At 46.4% G+C, this 16,335-nt stretch overlaps 7 protein-coding genes across 8 annotated transcripts in view; 4 read left to right on the top strand and 3 right to left on the bottom strand.

Moving 5' to 3' along the window:
* Position 1: 1 nt before the first annotated feature.
* On the bottom strand, positions 2-772 carry LOC126574153 (RING-box protein 1A). Its single transcript, XM_050234173.1, has 2 exons — positions 696-772; positions 2-597 (listed from the first exon to the last, which is right to left on the bottom strand). Exon 2 carries the CDS (start codon positions 549-551, stop codon positions 222-224), a length of 330 nt encoding a protein of 109 aa, XP_050090130.1. The 5' UTR covers positions 552-597; positions 696-772; the 3' UTR covers positions 2-221.
* A 30-nt stretch (positions 773-802) lies between these two features.
* LOC126574148 (SOSS complex subunit B homolog) lies at positions 803-2,082 on the top strand. The gene is made up of 2 exons (XM_050234167.1): positions 803-935; positions 997-2,082. The coding sequence occupies exons 1-2, from the start codon at positions 916-918 to the stop codon at positions 1,715-1,717; spliced, it is 741 nt and encodes a 246-aa protein (XP_050090124.1). The 5' UTR covers positions 803-915; the 3' UTR covers positions 1,718-2,082.
* Positions 2,083-2,200: 118 nt separating this feature from the next.
* On the top strand, positions 2,201-7,044 carry LOC126574145 (ubiquinone biosynthesis protein COQ4 homolog, mitochondrial). Of its 2 annotated transcripts, XM_050234163.1 has the most exons (6): positions 4,659-4,685; positions 4,780-4,845; positions 5,870-6,121; positions 6,194-6,398; positions 6,463-6,686; positions 6,755-7,044. In XM_050234163.1, exons 3-6 carry the CDS (start codon positions 5,889-5,891, stop codon positions 6,909-6,911), a joined length of 819 nt encoding a protein of 272 aa, XP_050090120.1. In that variant the 5' UTR covers positions 4,659-4,685; positions 4,780-4,845; positions 5,870-5,888; the 3' UTR covers positions 6,912-7,044. The 2 variants fall into 2 exon arrangements, with proteins under 2 accessions (XP_050090121.1, XP_050090120.1); XM_050234164.1 differs by lacking the exons at positions 4,659-4,685; positions 4,780-4,845 and adding an exon at positions 2,201-2,319.
* On the top strand, positions 2,786-4,272 carry LOC126574143 (UDP-sugar transporter UST74c). Its single transcript, XM_050234161.1, has one exon. It carries the CDS (start codon positions 3,239-3,241, stop codon positions 4,259-4,261), a length of 1,023 nt encoding a protein of 340 aa, XP_050090118.1. The 5' UTR covers positions 2,786-3,238; the 3' UTR covers positions 4,262-4,272.
* Positions 7,045-7,046: 2 nt separating the features above from the next.
* On the bottom strand, positions 7,047-8,646 carry LOC126574142 (uncharacterized). The gene is made up of 3 exons (XM_050234160.1): positions 7,623-8,646; positions 7,430-7,563; positions 7,047-7,360 (listed from the first exon to the last, which is right to left on the bottom strand). The coding sequence occupies exons 1-3, from the start codon at positions 8,516-8,518 to the stop codon at positions 7,167-7,169; spliced, it is 1,224 nt and encodes a 407-aa protein (XP_050090117.1). The 5' UTR covers positions 8,519-8,646; the 3' UTR covers positions 7,047-7,166.
* Positions 8,647-11,603: 2,957 nt separating this feature from the next.
* LOC126574151 (ubiquitin-conjugating enzyme E2 N) lies at positions 11,604-14,872 on the top strand. Its single transcript, XM_050234171.1, has 2 exons — positions 11,604-13,033; positions 13,815-14,872. The coding sequence occupies exon 1, from the start codon at positions 12,052-12,054 to the stop codon at positions 12,508-12,510; it is 459 nt and encodes a 152-aa protein (XP_050090128.1). The 5' UTR covers positions 11,604-12,051; the 3' UTR covers positions 12,511-13,033; positions 13,815-14,872.
* Positions 14,873-14,887: 15 nt separating this feature from the next.
* LOC126574134 (nucleoporin Nup188) overlaps positions 14,888-16,335 on the bottom strand; it is a 6,535-nt gene continuing 5,087 nt past the window's right edge. Inside the window, exons 5-6 of the mRNA XM_050234129.1 lie at positions 16,021-16,335; positions 14,888-15,938 (exon numbers count right to left, since the gene is read on the bottom strand). The exon at positions 16,021-16,335 is cut by the window's right edge and continues 72 nt beyond it. Of these exons, the coding sequence (XP_050090086.1) occupies positions 15,000-15,938; positions 16,021-16,335 (1,254 nt within the window). The 3' untranslated portion in view covers positions 14,888-14,999. The remainder of the gene's footprint in view (positions 15,939-16,020) is intronic.

Here is a 16,335-nt window from a genome sequence, read left to right as displayed (position 1 = left end):
GTACCGGTGTCGATCGAAAAATCGAAACATTTCAATTTATTTGTAGTTGGAGAAGCTTCAGAAAAAAAGCGGGCACAACATAAATCACGCAATAGATACCCCCCTAAATTAGACATCGTTTCATCACTTCCTGAACAACAACAGCGCTTCCGGGTTAGTGTATGTAGAGATAAGGATAAAGTGCATCTCACAGTGATTCCATAGACCGCCCCCGGGTCTGCCTAGTGACCGTACTTCTGGAATTCCCATTCCCTGTTGTCGAGCGGGCATACCTGGCGGGTTTTGAGCCAGCGCGAAATGCAGTGGAAGTGGAACGCATGATTGCAGACGCCCCAGGCAACGGTGCACTCCTCGCTGGTGGCCGACGCCTGATTCGCTTGGCACTCGATGCACAGGTCCATGATGTGATTCCGGCAAATGGCGCAGTTGTCCACGACGATATCCCACGCCCAGAGCGCTACCGCGTTCCACTTCTTGACCTCGAACCGCTTCCGTTCACCGCGACTGCTGCTGGAGGTCGGGGCCTCGAACTCTTCCTCGTCAATGTCCATATCGATGGGTGATTTGATTTGAGATTTCTGCAGTCCGTACACTCCGCTGCAACCGACGATAGATGAAAACCAGTTATGCGATGCAGAATGAAACGGCAATTTCTGCGAAACAAAGGAAATCCTTGCGGATCAAAATGAACTTACGATTCGGCGGAGGTTTGCTTTTTTTTCCCGAAGCCCCAGTTGTCACTCGCGTTCGCCGCTTTTCGCCCCTTTTTCGCCCCGAGTGTCGGCGAATCGAGCGAAATTGTTGTTGTTGGAGGCGGCAAAAAAAAAACAAAAGTTGTTTATCGCAAAAAAACATTAATTTCTTGGGCAGAATTTAGGGAAATCGATTGGATAGCAAGTATTGCAGCTCTTAGTAATGGCCGTCAACATGTACGGGTAGGTATTGACCACCGCGGCAAGTGCAGGGGTTCTGTTTTCAAGGCAAATTTCATTGCAGCCCGATGCCCAACCATCCACCGACCAATCCGAACCCGATGGACTTGATCGCCATCAAGGATATCTATCCGGGTTTGAAGAACATCAACGTTATCTTCATCATCCTGGAAATCGGCCCCGTAACACTGACGAAGGAAAACCGAGAAGTGCGCACCTTCAAGGTAGCGGACCAGAGTGCTGCGATAAACGTGTCGATTTGGGACGAACCCGGAAAACAGCTATCACCGGGGGACATTGTGCGGCTGACGAAAGGATACGCCGCTATTTGGCGACAGTGTTTAACGCTGTACTCGGGGAAGAACGGCGAAATAGTTCGGTTGGGAGATTTTTGCTACAACTTTAACGAGATGCTTAACATGAGCGAACCGAACCCAAATCTCAATCCCTCGATGCCACAACCGATCCTCAACAATGGAACCGGCACCGGTCCCAACGGTGGCGGTGCTAACAACAATGGCACGGGAAAGTCGATCGGATCGGCCGCCAAACCTATGCCCAACAGTGGATCCTTGCATCCCGGCGGACCTGGAGGTGGTGGTGGTGGGCAGCCACAACCGAAACCACACTCTGCCACCACTCGCTATTCCGTTGCGGCCGCAGCGGCAGCGGCATCCACCACACCCCCCGCGCCTAGCATAATGAAACCATCACAAAAGAATTCCCCGCGTGCGGGACGGAACAACCAGGGAAAAGGCGGCGCCGTGAAGAACGATCGGAGATAACAGTTAGCTAATCAGCAGGTGGATGAGCTGCCGGTTGGCGATGGATTTAGTCTGAAGTGCATCGAATAGTGTGATGGCGCAGGGTTTGTGAGAGTCCTCTTGGCCAACGGTCGATGTACGGTACATTCGAGGGAAAATAGAAGAGGAAATCTGCGGACATTCCTTCTGGGAAGAGACCATCATTGATACGACAACGACACGATAAAGAACCGGAACAAGCCGGAAGACGACCGGTAGCGGAAATGGGCTGGAAATACGGAAAATATCTCGATATCAACCGGGACTAGCTCAGTTGGGGTGGGAAGAGGTCAGTGGTTGTAGAACTAACGGATAAATAAAATATAGATATTTGCCTTCGAAGGGAAGCATACCGGGCTTGATTTTTTAATTGAATAAGCAAAAAATGAGCATTTTTAATGAAATAAGCAAAAAAAAAGTTTGAAACCGGCTACTTCCGGATACCCTCGGATATTCCCGGCTAGCCCTGGCTACAGTGCGTGAAATGAGCCCCTCTTCACGGATTTTGTAAACAATCCCTCTCGAACAGCGAAAAGTGCGGCTCGTAAATCTGTTTTTTCTGCGGATATTTGCATCGAGACAAGGTATGTACCATTTATAAATCAAGCAAAAGGATTCCTCCTGGTGATTGTGAAGCGGATGTCCGTGCATTGTGGCCAGATTAAGGAAAAAGGAGGTGATTGTTCGAAATCACGCAATTCCATACGAGAATTGTCAAACAGGCCTCTCGCTTTCGAGGCGGAACATCTTGTGAATTGAATCGTGAATTAGTGAATAAAACAGAAACAAAATCAATCAGGAATCAGGTTGCAATGGATTCGAAAATGTGTGTCCTTTTGAGGAAAACCGCCAGGAGAGGCACAAAAAACAGCGAATTCCAAACAACCGCGAATTCAAGCGAGCGGCCCACTGACACACTTTGCACCACTGTCGGTGCTAGTTGCCGGAAATAGCAACTGAACGAGGTCCATGCTCGATAGATTTGCCAATTCCAAGTTGTTTGGGTTTTTTGGGTGAACTGTCAAAAGTGGGTGGGTGGGCGGACGGGCAGGAGTGGGGAATGTGTGGACAAGTGCGGCCAAGAGCGCTAGGGATGATAATCTGTGAACAAAGATCCCGGCGTTGATTTTGAAGTGATTGACTGGCAATAATCCCGTGTTCTCCGTAGTGATGTGGCATTAAGCACCTCGTGTGATCCGTGGCCAGCAACAGGCATGACGAATCCCGTGACGTACAACCTGCGAGAAGAATGCTGCATCGGTCTCCTTGCGAGAAATCTGTTGGAAAAACAACGTTTAATCCGGCGCCGAGGGCAGTAACATCCTGTTCTACTGCACACCATCGGTATCGGAACGGCTGCACCATTCCGAGCGCTATCCTTCAGCCCGCAGTGATAAGCACCCGAACCCGAATCTCACAAACCGCCGGGCCTGTCGTAGCGCAACCTTTGCACCGGACGGCTAGCATAAGCACTGTTTCGACGTTATCGTAATTCGTTCCAAAATGCGCTCGTTAATATCATATCTGGCAAGCGGCATGGGCGGCGTAGACGGTACACAGTTCCTGAAGCTGTCGAGCGCTCTGTTCTACGGTCTATCGTCGTTCCTCATCACGGTCGTTAATAAGGCCGTCCTGACCAGTTATCGGTTTCCCTCGTTTCTGGTGCTCAGCCTTGGTCAGCTCACAGCCAGCATCGTAGTACTGTTCGTTGCCAAGCGACTCGGCATCGTCAAGTATCCAGATTTCAGCCTCGACATTGCGCGGCGGATATTCCCCCTGCCGTTGATTTATCTTGGCAACATGATGTTCGGACTGGGTGGAACACAAGCGCTCAGCCTTCCCATGTTTGCGGCGCTTCGGCGATTTTCCATTCTTATGACCATGCTCCTCGAGCTTGCCGTGCTCGGTATCCGGCCCTCGTTCTCAGTCAAAGTAAGCGTTGTGGCGATGATCGGCGGAGCTATATTGGCGGCGGTCGATGATCTGTCCTTCAACATGCACGGCTACCTGTACGTGATGATCACTAACGCACTGTCGGCGGCCAACGGTGTGTACATGAAGAAGAAACTCGACACAGCCGACATGGGCAAGTACGGGCTCATGTACTACAACTCGCTCTTCATGATGCTTCCCGCGATCCTGGGCACGTGGCTAGTGGGCGATCTCGAACGAGCCTGGCTGTACGAAGGATGGGGTGATCCACTGTTCCTCACTCAGTTCCTGCTTTCCTGCGTGATGGGATTCATCCTGACCTACAGCATCATCCTGTGCACGCAGCACAACTCCGCCCTCACGACGACCATCGTCGGTTGCCTCAAGAACATCAGTGTCACCTACATTGGCATGTTTATCAGTGACGATTATGTGTTTTCGTGGCTTAATGCCATCGGCCTGAACATTAGCATAGCGGGAAGCCTGCTCTACACCTACGTTACCTTTCGCAAAAAGTCGAGCGGCAGTTCCGATGGCTCCACAACCGACAAAGAGCGTTTGCTTCCGGCTAGTGGTCGGATTGATAACGTTTGAGATAGATTTCCGAGCGGTGCGCTCCGGCGTGATCTGACAAAACAAATGAAGCCAAAGGGTCAGAAGATAGGCGGGACAACGAGGAAGAAGCTGTCTATTTATTAGGAAAAGAATGGAAAAAAACGGTGCATCCTGTGAAGAAGCCCAGATTAGTCCATCACCGAACCGTGAGGATAGTGTGTATAGTAATAGATCAAAGGAAAAAAACGAAATGGCTCACGGCACGGCTACTGTAGCTTGTTTCGTTTTACCCTGCAACTCACTGCAACCGTTCTTGTCATAGTAGGCCACGAAAACACTAAGCCGGGAAGATATTAAATTCATCGAAGAAGAAGAATAGAAAAACAATCAATTTGTACCATCCCGTTCTGTACAGTTTTACCGCTTACGTTAGCTGTAGTGTGAAAACCGAACCGAGAGAATTGTGAGTTTTTAATGAAACCGAGAAACGCATCCGGCGTTCAATACAAATCGCTAAAGTTATTGTTTAATGTTTGACTTGTGTCTTCGTACTCTAGTGAAGAAAGAAACAAACCGAAACATCATCTGCAATCATCTTGTAAATTACAATGCAGCAGATCACGGTAATACCCAGCATTCAATGTGGAGTATCTTTCGAAAATAAATCAATCGATAACCGAAAAATCAGTCATTTTTCGGCAAGCGGCAAGCGGGTGTATCGTAATAACCTGTGGCATCGAAAAACTAATTTCATATTCAGCAGCTTCCTTCGGCGCGTTTTAGTGTCACGGTCATGCGGCGTGTTGCTCTTGTGGCTGTTCGACGTACGCAGAAAGGGACACGTTTTGTTTTTTGCGATTTTTTGATGTTTTCTACCAAACAAATTGTGAAACCCTTTTTCAAGGTTGCTGTTGAATTCCAGACCATTGCAAAATCATCACAGCCTTGCTTTTCAAACGATTTTGCTTGTTTCACTGCTATTTAAACAGGCTAGTGCTTCACTTTTGTTTTCAACAATGAAGTAGTATCTTCATCGTAAATTACTAAATCGGTTAGACTTTAAACCATTTTTAGTTGAAACATTTTTTGGTTTTATGCTACAAAAATCACTCCATGGACCCGCGGTAGAGAAGGGGCGATCTCAGCATAATGACCATGGCCTGTTTTGACCCGAAGTTCAATGACACGACACAAATGTATCATCGTCATCTGTTTGATCATCCAGCATGAGAATCACGGACGATTTTAAAACTGGTTAGCTGTGACCTTATCCTGCTTCCAGCTTCGCTTTTGTAATGACTTGACGACCGCTAACTCTCAGGCCATTATGTTATAGCTGATTGAGGAACCCCGTGCCTTGGTTCTATTGATTCTATGACGTAAGCTCGCTGCTTCAAGGTCGCGGGATAATTGGTGGAAATAATGATGGGCTGTTTATCGCTTGTTATTTTTGTTACCACAATTCTTTTCCGTTTAGCTTTATTGGCTGCGACTACACACCGAATTTAATTTAATGCGTGTTATTGCATACAGGTATACCTCTTCATTTACTTAGGATTGATAGTAGATTAATAAACGAATTAATTGCGATAAACTGCTGTCGCTTTAATTAACTTCCATTATTATTACTCATTCTAATTTAACCAGGTCAAGACAATTATTGGGCATGTTGCGCAGACAGCTTATTTTACGCCGTTATCTCATGCCATATCGCGCGGTGGCAACATCGTTACCATGGAGACAAACCGGCACACTACCGGTGGATGAGCAACCGCCGACGGAGCAAACGATGGACGAATTTACGCGCGAGTTTCTGCAGAATCGCATCAAGGTGAGCGATCTTCAGCGATTCATCTTGAGCGCCGGAAGTTCGATCGCCGCTCTGGTAGACCCACGAAGGTAATATTGAATGGTTGTAAATGTTTTCAGTCGCACGTTAAGTAAATAACTGATAAATTCTCACGGCAAAAGACATGATATGATCGCCTGCTTGGGGGAAACTACGGGCCGCGAAGCGTTGGAGCAAATAAAACGTACAATGGAGAGCAGCGAAGAAGGAAGAGAGATTCTGGCAGAAAAACCACGCATTAACACTCGCACCATCAACATGGAACTACTAAAACAGCTTCCGGAAAACTCTTTCGGACATTCATATGTGACGTTCATGGAAAAGAATGTAAGTGGAAAATCCCGAGGGTTTCCCGCTGTGATGCTTATTAATTGTTGTTTTATCCAAACAGAACATTACTCCGGATTCACGGATGGAAGTACGATTTCTCGAAGATCCTGAGCTGGCCTATATAATGACACGCTATCGGGAAACACACGATATGGTTCACGCCATCCTCGATATGCCCACCAACATGTTGGGTGAGGTCGCGGTCAAATGGGTAGAAGCAATCAACACGGGCCTTCCGATGTGCTACGGAGGTGCAATTTTCGGTGCCTTTCGATTACGCCCCAAGTAAGAGCTTATGCAAATGAGTGGTTTGCGAAATTCCATTAACGACACTCTAACGATTCCCGTTCCAGACAACGGCAAAACTACCTCCATACGTACTTACCGTGGGCTCTTAGGACAGGAGCACGCATCAAGCCATTGATGACAGTTTTCTGGGAGAAACGATGGGAACAGGATGTAACCGAATTGCGGAAGGAACTTGGAATTGAAATAGTACCCGGGAACTGAAATGAAGTTGAATTCAGCAGTCAACGTTGAACCAACTCAGGATTAGTTTTCCTACATGGTTAAGAGATGATAGTCAATACACCGTAATATATCGCAGCAACCATTGGACCAATGGTTTAGAGTAAACTCCAGATATTAGGTTTGTCTTCTACTCTATTTAAAACTTTTCCAAACACACCATTAACAGACTAGCGAGGTAGCTTACACGTAGCTCACCAACATCGTCCAAACACCGCAAGGTTACGTTTGCTATATCTAGAACTTGAGTTCGTATTTTCTTGTTTTCGGTACAATCGGCTTTTTCGATGCCCCGGTAACGGATGGATCTAACGAAGCGCGGCCCAGCAGTAGCTCCAGTAATCGACGATTGTACAGCTCCGGCAGAGAGATGTCAAGATCGACGGCATTCTGCATGATTTCCGAACATCCTCTCAGGTTTTTCCTCCAATCTGCAACACATTTGTACGCAACAGAATAAGCATTTTTTTCGTTTGCTTCAGATTCTATCGTTCCCTTACACTGATAATCGAACAAACGAATAAGTATATGGGTACATTCCGGCTTCATGTTGTGCTTCAGAAAGTGTTCCATCAGTTGGTAGACTTTTTCCACGTTGTTATCATATAACAGCTTATAACAAAGGTTGCTCACTCTGTGGAGGAGAAACAAATGTTGATTATGTGTTTAACAAAACTCGCGCAGTAACCTTACCTTTTACTGATGGCCACCCTGAGAGCAACATGTCGATCGAACAAAGTCCGCGCTGCCTCTTGATCGCTGTGCCAGGTACTGTGAAAGCTTTTCTCCCACACGTAGCAGATGGGAAATTCGTGACGCAGTTCCGTTAGGCAGTACTCACAGAGCCCCATCACAGCTAGCAAAACGGCTTCACTTTTCTTGCCGATCGTTTCATCGATCAGTTCGCGCAAGATTTGATCAACCAGGAATAGATCCTCAGGCCTCGGGCTGCCTTTTGCGATTTCCCGAAACGATTCCAAGGATTTCAGTGTATTGCCTGCCTTCCACAGGCACAATGCTTTGTAGTGGTCGAATTTCTGCACCGGTGTGGCATCCTTGCCAATGGAACGGCTAGCAAAGAGTTCGATTAAGTCTGCCAGCTTGTCCGTTTCAGCCAAGTCGGCTACATGCCGTAACACTTTGTCCACAACCTTCATTGAAGGAATCTTCCGGTACTGGACAATTTGTTCCAGCAGAAGCTTCACGTCTCCCTCATTCTGTTCCGCCAAAGCCGTCTCAATGAGATGGTCCACCTGCGGAACATCCATCGAGCTAATATTGACCACCAATGGGTTTTGGGTGAGCTCGGTGAAGAGTCCGCTCAAGTTAAATGAAGTCCGTTGGGCTGGAGCAGGTCCATCTCGGTCCACTGTGGTTTCCTTTGGTAGCTCTTCCACGGCTTTCGCCTGACCATTCCGATGTCGACTGTTGAGTACTTTCCATTTCAGCTTCTTGTTATCCACCAGGTCACTGATAAAGGAATCGATCGCGCTAATGTTACTGCTGTTCCGGTGGCATCCCACAAGCCGCACGCTGTTGGAAACACTTCGGACCGCCACGGGTCGGGCGGCAGCAAAAAGGGCTGCCATTTCTGTGCGATGGACACCTTCTAGGCATTGGAATTGTTTGCGACGGAATTACCTATTCCCAGGTTGCATCGTCACTTCGCTCCGACCAGAAATCCTTCCTGAAATCGTTGTTTACCACCTACTTTGTTATTTTTTTTTTTTCATTCGATTCCCTTGAGGAACGTGATGGTAACGATCGGTTAAGGTCAGTCCCTTCGAAAACTAGACGGAAATGTGTAAATCAAACAGACAAAAGCATAAAAACTCATTCCTTCATGTTAAAAACGCAATTTCCAACCAAAATCATGAGAATTATTTGGAAAAACAACGGAAAATAGTAGTTTAAAGGCAGCTGGAGCGCGCAACCTGGCCAGTATAAACCAATCATTCGAATTTTGTAGTAAAATTTTGCTGCTCAGACAAATTTTGTTGGCAGACAAGAAAAAACAAGAATCGCGCAAATTCGCCGAAACGAGGCTGCCGTTTAGTAATCGTCGTGTTTTGTCCGTAATTATTTTGTGAAACATGTCGCCCCCATGCAAAAAAGCCAGACCCAGTTTAGAAACTACCATCAATAGCCTGCCCGACGAGGTAAGCAAGCGCTATGCGCAGGTTCTACTGCATTCGGGATGCTCTTAACGTTTTACTCTTGATGTGCATGATCTTCGGCAGGTGATGTGCATGATCTTCGACCGGCTGCCTATTCGCGATGTAATTCGCTCTAGCGTAACATGCCGTCGATGGAACGGTATAATATTTAGGAGCAACTATGATTTCAGAATTGCCCTGAAAGTTATGGGATCGAACTGGCGTGTTGTGACTAAGTCGCAACGTTGTTACAGACACGTCGTGTGGAAAGTACGCGATCAAGCAATTCCGTCGACATGGAAAACTATTTATCGCAAATTTATGAACAATCTCACCTCACTGGAGATCGTTTTTACGGATAAGGCCAAGAAGAAGTCTATAGCCTCCCTGGTTACTTTGATAGCGGAGGCAATACCACAGATGACTAAGCTTCGGTCGCTTCAGTTAATCGATATCTGTGAACAAGATCATCAAGGCATCACAGCAACTCTTCGCAGTAATTCGATTAGAAGTCTTACATTCATGTGCAAATTTAAAGTTTGGGTGGATATGCCACAGTTGGAATCCCTCAAAGGTTATTTGTACGCATTGAATACACCAGATGAATGCACCCAGTCACATGCGCTCGATAAGCTGAAGGAACTAATAGTACAAGAAGTGGAAGAGCCAATGCCGTTATCGACAGCAGTTATCATACACATCATTCGACGACTAAAAAACATTGAGAAAATGATATGGTATAATGCCATTGAAGAAAGAATTTTTATTGCAATCTGTGAGCTATGTGCAAAGCTAAAGGAGTTTACCTTCAAAGCGCCAATGAGTCATTGCAATGTGTTCAATATGTCTAATCTGAAAAAACTAACCCATCTTCGAAGCCTTGGAATTTGCGGTTTGCTCTCAGAGCAAGATTCGGCTTTAGATTGCACAAGCTTAACCCAGATAGAGCAGATAGAGCTGGGTTTGCAAGTAAGAACTGCTCTGAAACTTCCCAAATCAATTAAAAACTTGAAGGTGATTATTAATCATAAGAACGAAGAAAGCATGATTAAAACTATAATCAGCGGCGCAGCGCATTTGAAGGAACTGCTGGTGAAGTTTACTGGTTATAATGGAACCCAATATGAACCCGGTAAATTTTTGAAGGCGTTGTCGCATCTGAGACACCTTGAAGTTCTTGGACTGGAAGGAGGGCTCTTCAGTGCATCTAGTTTTCTGCATGTGAATCTACCGCTGTTACATTTACACACACTACAGTTCCATCGTGCCGAACTAGTATCAGCTAAATCTGCTCGTGGAATCCGGAAAAATACGGCAGTGTGCACCGAATGTGGCGGAATCGGGAAAATGTTGCCTTCGATCTTTAACTTCGCCGGACTGAAGAGAAGGTTCCCCAGATTGAATGTTCCGGAATTTGCATGCTGTACAATCATATCCAGAGATATGATATGTTTTAGAATATGAGCGTTACGATAGTTTTCCGTCGGGCTCTGATGGCTATAAATTGTTAGTGGCATGTACCATGAATGTAACCGTCATAGGAGAGAACCGTTTAGGTGCTACTGGTAGCGGTAGGGTAAACTCATTTCGCTTTGAAATGCAAAAGAAGAGAATTTGTTGAATGGATTTTTCTTTCACTTAGTCCCTCAAAGAAGAAAGGCGTAAATGAAACATTAGTTACTTGAAATTTAGAAAGAGTAAAACAGTTAAAGTTTTCGGCCTAATGCAGCGGAATCTTCTGTTGCCCGATTTAAGTATCTTAAGATTAGTGGTAGATCGCAGATAGCGCAGATCACAGAATATCGCTGGAAAGCGAAGTATGAAAACGTGAAATGACATGAAAAATTTAGAATAAGCTTATTAATAAACCAAGCAACAAATTATGCCGAATTGCTGGAAAAAGAAACATATACACTAGCCAAACGCCTTCGCTTGATCTTGAATGGATCTTCTGCTTTGCATAAACACAATTGTTCACCACCAGAAGATGTCGTGTGATGTTTGCTTTGGTACCACGTGTTATCGATGCGCTCCCATACGCCGTTCAAACTCCCGACTGTAAGGCGATTCCGGTGGACAACGAACGATGCATGCTCCGTTTGTACGACCCGATTTGAAGAAAGCTTCCTTTACTACATCTTTGGAAAGTTGCGCATTTAAAAGGGTTGCTAAGCAACCTTTAAAAAACGGATTGCTAGGTTTGGTTCTGGACAACGCGAGGCACTTGAAGCACTAAATCGACCCAGCAAAAGAAATCCGAAAGGAACGGCGGAATCGGTCACAGTCCGGAATCGGATTTATTCCATTCCAATCATTCCTGCTTGTTAAGGACGCAATTTGTAACCAAAATCATGAGAAAACTTTGGGAAACCAGCGGAAAATGGTCGTTTAAAGGCTGCTGGAGCGCGGAACCTGGCCAGCATAAACTAACTATTCAAATTGTGACGTAAAATTTTGCTGCTCAGCCACGGTTTCCTTTCTCGCTCGTTTCGTCGTTGCTTTCTCGTTCCCTTGGCCAGCGCAGAAAAGCCCGTCGTCGCCGTGAAAATTTTTGTGTTTCTGCTAGCGCGATTACCGAGGAAAACTTCGTCATCTATCGATTTCGTGGTCATCGCCCACTGATCACCGAGTGCAAGTGTCGTTGCTAGCGATCGATCGTATCGACCGCAAAAGGGCAGCCGTCCCGGAACGAACCAGCAAAAAAGTGCCGTGCCGCTAGCAAAGCAGAAAGGTGGTTCCGCACAGCAGAGAACACTCTGGAGCATCGTGCTTTGTCCAAGAATTGGTCGTGCTCGAAACGCCAACCGGTGAACCGGGAGAAGGAGGAGCGTGGTGGCAAAACAGGCAACCCATCCGTAGAGTTTTCATCGGCAAGGAGCCATTGGCAGCGGGTTTACGGTAGAAGGGTCTCCCGCAGAACGAAATAGCGTAGCGAAGGCGCCAGGAAGCGAAATAATCCAACAAATATGGCTGCTCTGCCGCGTAGAATAATTAAAGAAACGCAACGTCTGATGCAGGAGCCCGTGCCCGGTATCAGCGCCATACCAGACGATCAGAATGCACGCTATTTTCACGTCATCGTGTTCGGCCCCGAAGATTCGCCGTTCGAGGGTGGCCTGTTTAAGCTCGAGCTGTTCCTCCCCGAGGACTACCCAATGTCTGCACCGAAGGTGCGATTCATAACAAAGATCTATCATCCAAACATCGACCGTCTCGGGCGGATCTGTTTGGACATTTTAAAAGACAAATGGAGCCCGGCGCTGCAAATCCGCACGGTGCTGCTCTCGATTCAGGCGCTGCTCAGCGCCCCCAACCCAGACGATCCGTTGGCCAACGATGTGGCGGAACTGTGGAAGGTGAACGAAGCCGAAGCAATCAGAAATGCGAAAGAGTGGACACAGCGGTACGCGAACGTCGACAATTAAGAGGGCGGCGGAGCATCGATTCGTTTGTCCCCCCCAGTCCCCTCCGCTCTCCCCCCTGTTCCCCTCTATCGATTACTATGATTACTTTAAAATGCCCGACAAGAACGTACGCCGTGCACGATTAAACTACACGCCGTAGTAGCCGCAGCCGCATTCACAGCAACAGCCGCCGCCGCCGCTGTCGAACCGTTTCTCAAAGTTCGTCGCATATCCTCCACCAACCTAAAGGCTTCAGAGAGAGAGAGAGAGAGAGAGAGAGCAGAACCGCAAACATCAGCGCGATCTATTGTTTTTGTGCGTGTGTTAAGAGAGTGTATAATGAAAAGCTAGAATCTTCAAACCTGCAGAAACTGTCGGCATGTCCTAGGCACGATGAAAGATAAGAAAGGATTCCCGTTTGAACGGGGCGGCGGTGACATCGTACGGGAAGCCTGGGAGAACATATCTTCCGTTGCCGTCTATCATCCTAGCAGACCATCGCTAATGTACAACAAAGGAGGGCACGAGAGAGCTCAATTTCAAGGTATCTATCGTCTACGGTTTACCATTACTCCGCAAATCAAGGCCCATACACCAAACATTCCCCTTCCATGCTTCTTCGGTTTTAACTTCGATCGATCAGCTGAGATGCGTTAGGAAATTGATCTCGCAGCGTGCTCGGACGGCTTTGTGAGAATTCGACAAAAAGGAAAAAAAGAAATGCTCGCTTCTCGAACATTCGTTGCCATCTACCGCATCGCGATGGCTCTGAATGCGATTCTATTGTTCAAATAGAATTCGAACGAATTATTTTAACATGAATATGCTTTTGATGTTATTTTTTTCTTGTAATCCCTTGGGCGTCTGTTATTCTTCGATGCGCCTAATCAATAAGGCTGTCGTCATTCGCATTAGAAGATGGAAAACCCTGGATACAAAAAGGTATCAAACCATTCAAATTATTTCGCTGGTTTCTTCCAAACACTCGTTTTCCTCCGCTTGTTTACGTTCACGGTTGCAATCCAATTAAAAATGCAGAAAGAGGCCATAACTTAAGTAACGGGATGGTTCATATGTAAGTGAAGACCTACGACAGGTCAATACCGTGGTAAGGCGAAGAAACAACATGCTTGTCGAAAATAGAACACGCTTATCACAGTGCGATTGCGATAGTGAGAAATGAGAGTGCATACGTTCTTACACTAAACTATTAAGGAACATCATCTCAGAATTGCATAATATTTGCTGTTATACTAAAAACCACGTATAAAAAATTATTATCTAGAACATTGAAAACAAATAATACCATTTTTTTTAATTTTTAGGATTTCGTCATCATGAGACACACAGGAATAACAAAGCTTGGCATTCGCTGCTTGGATGGTTTCGGAGCTTACTTAGCGGGGATATGGAACCATCATCATCAGCGCAACTCATGGATGGTAGAGCGTAAGTCATCCAAGTAACCGGTGCCGCTAATGGGATTGCGAAATATCGAAGATTAAGAATGATCGGTGAATGATATGAAAATTCAGCTAAAGTTTTGTTTGTTTCATTTGTCATAAGCAAACGGTATAGACATTGGGAATGAAGAAAAGGAGAGCTTTAAACTTACAAGAATGAGTTCGGTTTTTTAGGCGTTCCGGTGTGTCTCCACTTTCAAATGCGCCCAGCCGCTAGCCTTGTAAACTTTCTTTCGTTAAATCAAAGTTTTATTTCATGCATTTGTTGTTGTGACAGCATAGGAAGTGAGCCGCCTGGGCTTGTGGCGGATTTTTTTGGCAAATCTCTAAGCCCTCTATCAAAACGCGTGAATAAGCACACGAAAAAACACTCACACGATATAAGTAGTAACATTTGCTTAAGGATTTTATCCAATTCTCTTGCAAAACATGCCTAGTATCCCAAACTCAATTGGGGAACCGGAAGGGGTACGTCGTACACTTTTTCTTAGATTATTACAAATGCGGATCGATTGGGAGGATCTATAGTTATTCGAAAGGAGCGCGTAGGAAATGATGAATGAAACTAGTAGCAACTTAGCGGCTCAGCGATGGCAAACCGAGAGAAGACACGCGGTGGATAAACAAGGGGCAACACAGCGAGCAAACACAGAAAGAGCGCGAGAGCACCGGGTTGTGGTCCGCGTACGCGATAGATTTAGGAAACAAAACAGAGAGAGAGAGAAGGAAACCCAATCTCAATCAGTACTACTGCTATCCGTTTAAATTAACAATAAAATCCCTAATATTCAATTTGCAACAACTACAAACAACTCAAATACGCAGCAACCGGCGCGAAACACAGTCACAATACACACAAAAGAAGAATTATGAAAACAAATGTACATTAGTATGGAAAATGAAAAATTATGAAAGGAAAAGTACTTGCATGATTTGTTCTCGTTGTTTTGTTCATTTATTTCAGAAAAAAATATTGGCAAACACAATTCAGCCGTTTGTGTAGTAGTGCCATTTCTTACACCAGACCCCCAATGTGCTTGCGGGTAATTAGTTCTCACTCTGTCCCACTATCAGCAGCACGTTCGAGAGAAGATGAAGATAGTCTTCTTCCACCATTTGGACGTGCGATAATCCGGTGTAGTGTGGTTCCTGTGGTTCATAAAAGATTGGTTCATCTTCCGGTTCAGCGTAACCCATGCTCTTGTTCGACTGCTGCTCTAAACCATCATCGAACATTACTCGCTTAACGGAGGTTGCAGGTGGCGACGGTTTCAGGATTCCCTTCAGTACGGGTGTGGACAAGGGACGACTGCCAGTGTCAGCCGATTGCTGTTGCTGCAAATGCATTTTCCGCACCACATTGATGTGCATCGAGCTGTGGGTAGTCGACAATCGCTTGCTAGGCAACGCACCCCCACTTCCACCTTTCGATGACGACGAACCCGTGGAACGATCCTCATCTTCTTCGGAATCCACGTACTCTGCGCAATCGGACTGGCACACCTCGTTGTAGATCGGAACAAGACCGTACTTTTTGCGCACCAAGATGCTCTTCGCGTCCTTCAGTATACGCCGTTTGACGAAATCGTGGAAAATCAATAACTCCGTGCTAAGCTCGCGCTTGATCAGTTGCTTTTCACGTTGCGACAAGTTGATATTTTTCAGCGCGAGCAGACTCTGCGAGGCCAACAACGTGAGCACAAACTCTAGCCCACAGATGCACAGTTTCGGGTCGAGGTGCGTGAGCAGCTCGTTCGAGAGGGTGATTGCGTTCGTCGACGTATAGCTGGACACGCTCGTCATCGAGAGCGTTTTCGTGAACTGCATACCACGCTTGCCCCGTTGCGCTGCTGGGCTGTTGCTGTCGCCAAGCAACGACTGTCGCGCTATGAGCCCCATCGTTGTCGTAGCATCCGTTTCGTCCGCCTGCTTGCTGCTGCTTGTTGGTAGTACATTTAGCGGTGTTTCGGAGAAGGCGTAATGTTGCTGTGAGGTGGTGAGAAAATCACGATATCATTATTATCACCCAAATCATAAAAAAGGTAGTACACAAAAACAAAACACTTACCAGATTGAGTACCTTTGTGAAGATACATGCAGCCTGCAGCAACGAACCAAAGCTTAGCTGTGAGTAGTTGTCGGTGCTGATCTTTGGCGCACCGAACTGAATGTCGACCAGCGGTTGCCACTGACCGGGGGCAAATTCGGTATCGCAAAGCACCATCAACAGTGGTGGGCTGAACGGCAGCAGTGCCTTTGTGCAGAGCGTCACAATCTCAATGAGGTTGTTCATCGCACCGATCAACTCTTCGGAGGTATCGATCGAGTTGGGATCAATGTCCAGTTCGTTCACGATGAAACCGTTCACGTCTGCCACACCCGT

Source organism: Anopheles aquasalis, chromosome 3 (genome assembly GCF_943734665.1).
Source record: "Anopheles aquasalis chromosome 3, idAnoAquaMG_Q_19, whole genome shotgun sequence".
Lineage (NCBI taxonomy): Eukaryota > Metazoa > Arthropoda > Insecta > Diptera > Culicidae > Anopheles > Anopheles aquasalis.
This window is presented reverse-complemented; position numbering and strand designations above follow the sequence as displayed.

Bases quoted from the DNA above. Each gene is read 5' to 3' on its own strand.
- LOC126574148 (XM_050234167.1), top strand. From the start codon at position 916: ATGGCCGTCAACATGTACGG. The intron at 936-996 runs GTAGGTATTGAC...ATTTCATTGCAG, and splicing joins ATGGCCGTCAACATGTACGG to CCCGATGCCCAACCATCCAC.
- LOC126574142 (XM_050234160.1), bottom strand. From the start codon at position 8,518: ATGGCAGCCCTTTTTGCTGCCGCCCGACCCGTGGCGGTCCGAAGTGTT. The intron at 7,564-7,622 runs GTAAGGTTACTG...TCTCCTCCACAG, and splicing joins AGGGTGGCCATCAGTAAAAG to AGTGAGCAACCTTTGTTATA. The intron at 7,361-7,429 runs GTAAGGGAACGA...AATGTGTTGCAG, and splicing joins TCGTTTGTTCGATTATCAGT to ATTGGAGGAAAAACCTGAGA.
- LOC126574151 (XM_050234171.1), top strand. From the start codon at position 12,052: ATGGCTGCTCTGCCGCGTAGAATAATTAAAGAAACGCAACGTCTGATG.
- LOC126574145 (XM_050234164.1), top strand. From the start codon at position 5,889: ATGTTGCGCAGACAGCTTATTTTACGCCGTTATCTCATGCCATATCGC. The intron at 6,122-6,193 runs GTAATATTGAAT...TCACGGCAAAAG, and splicing joins GCTCTGGTAGACCCACGAAG to ACATGATATGATCGCCTGCT. The intron at 6,399-6,462 runs GTAAGTGGAAAA...TTATCCAAACAG, and splicing joins TGACGTTCATGGAAAAGAAT to AACATTACTCCGGATTCACG.
- LOC126574143 (XM_050234161.1), top strand. From the start codon at position 3,239: ATGCGCTCGTTAATATCATATCTGGCAAGCGGCATGGGCGGCGTAGAC.
- LOC126574153 (XM_050234173.1), bottom strand. From the start codon at position 551: ATGGACATTGACGAGGAAGAGTTCGAGGCCCCGACCTCCAGCAGCAGT.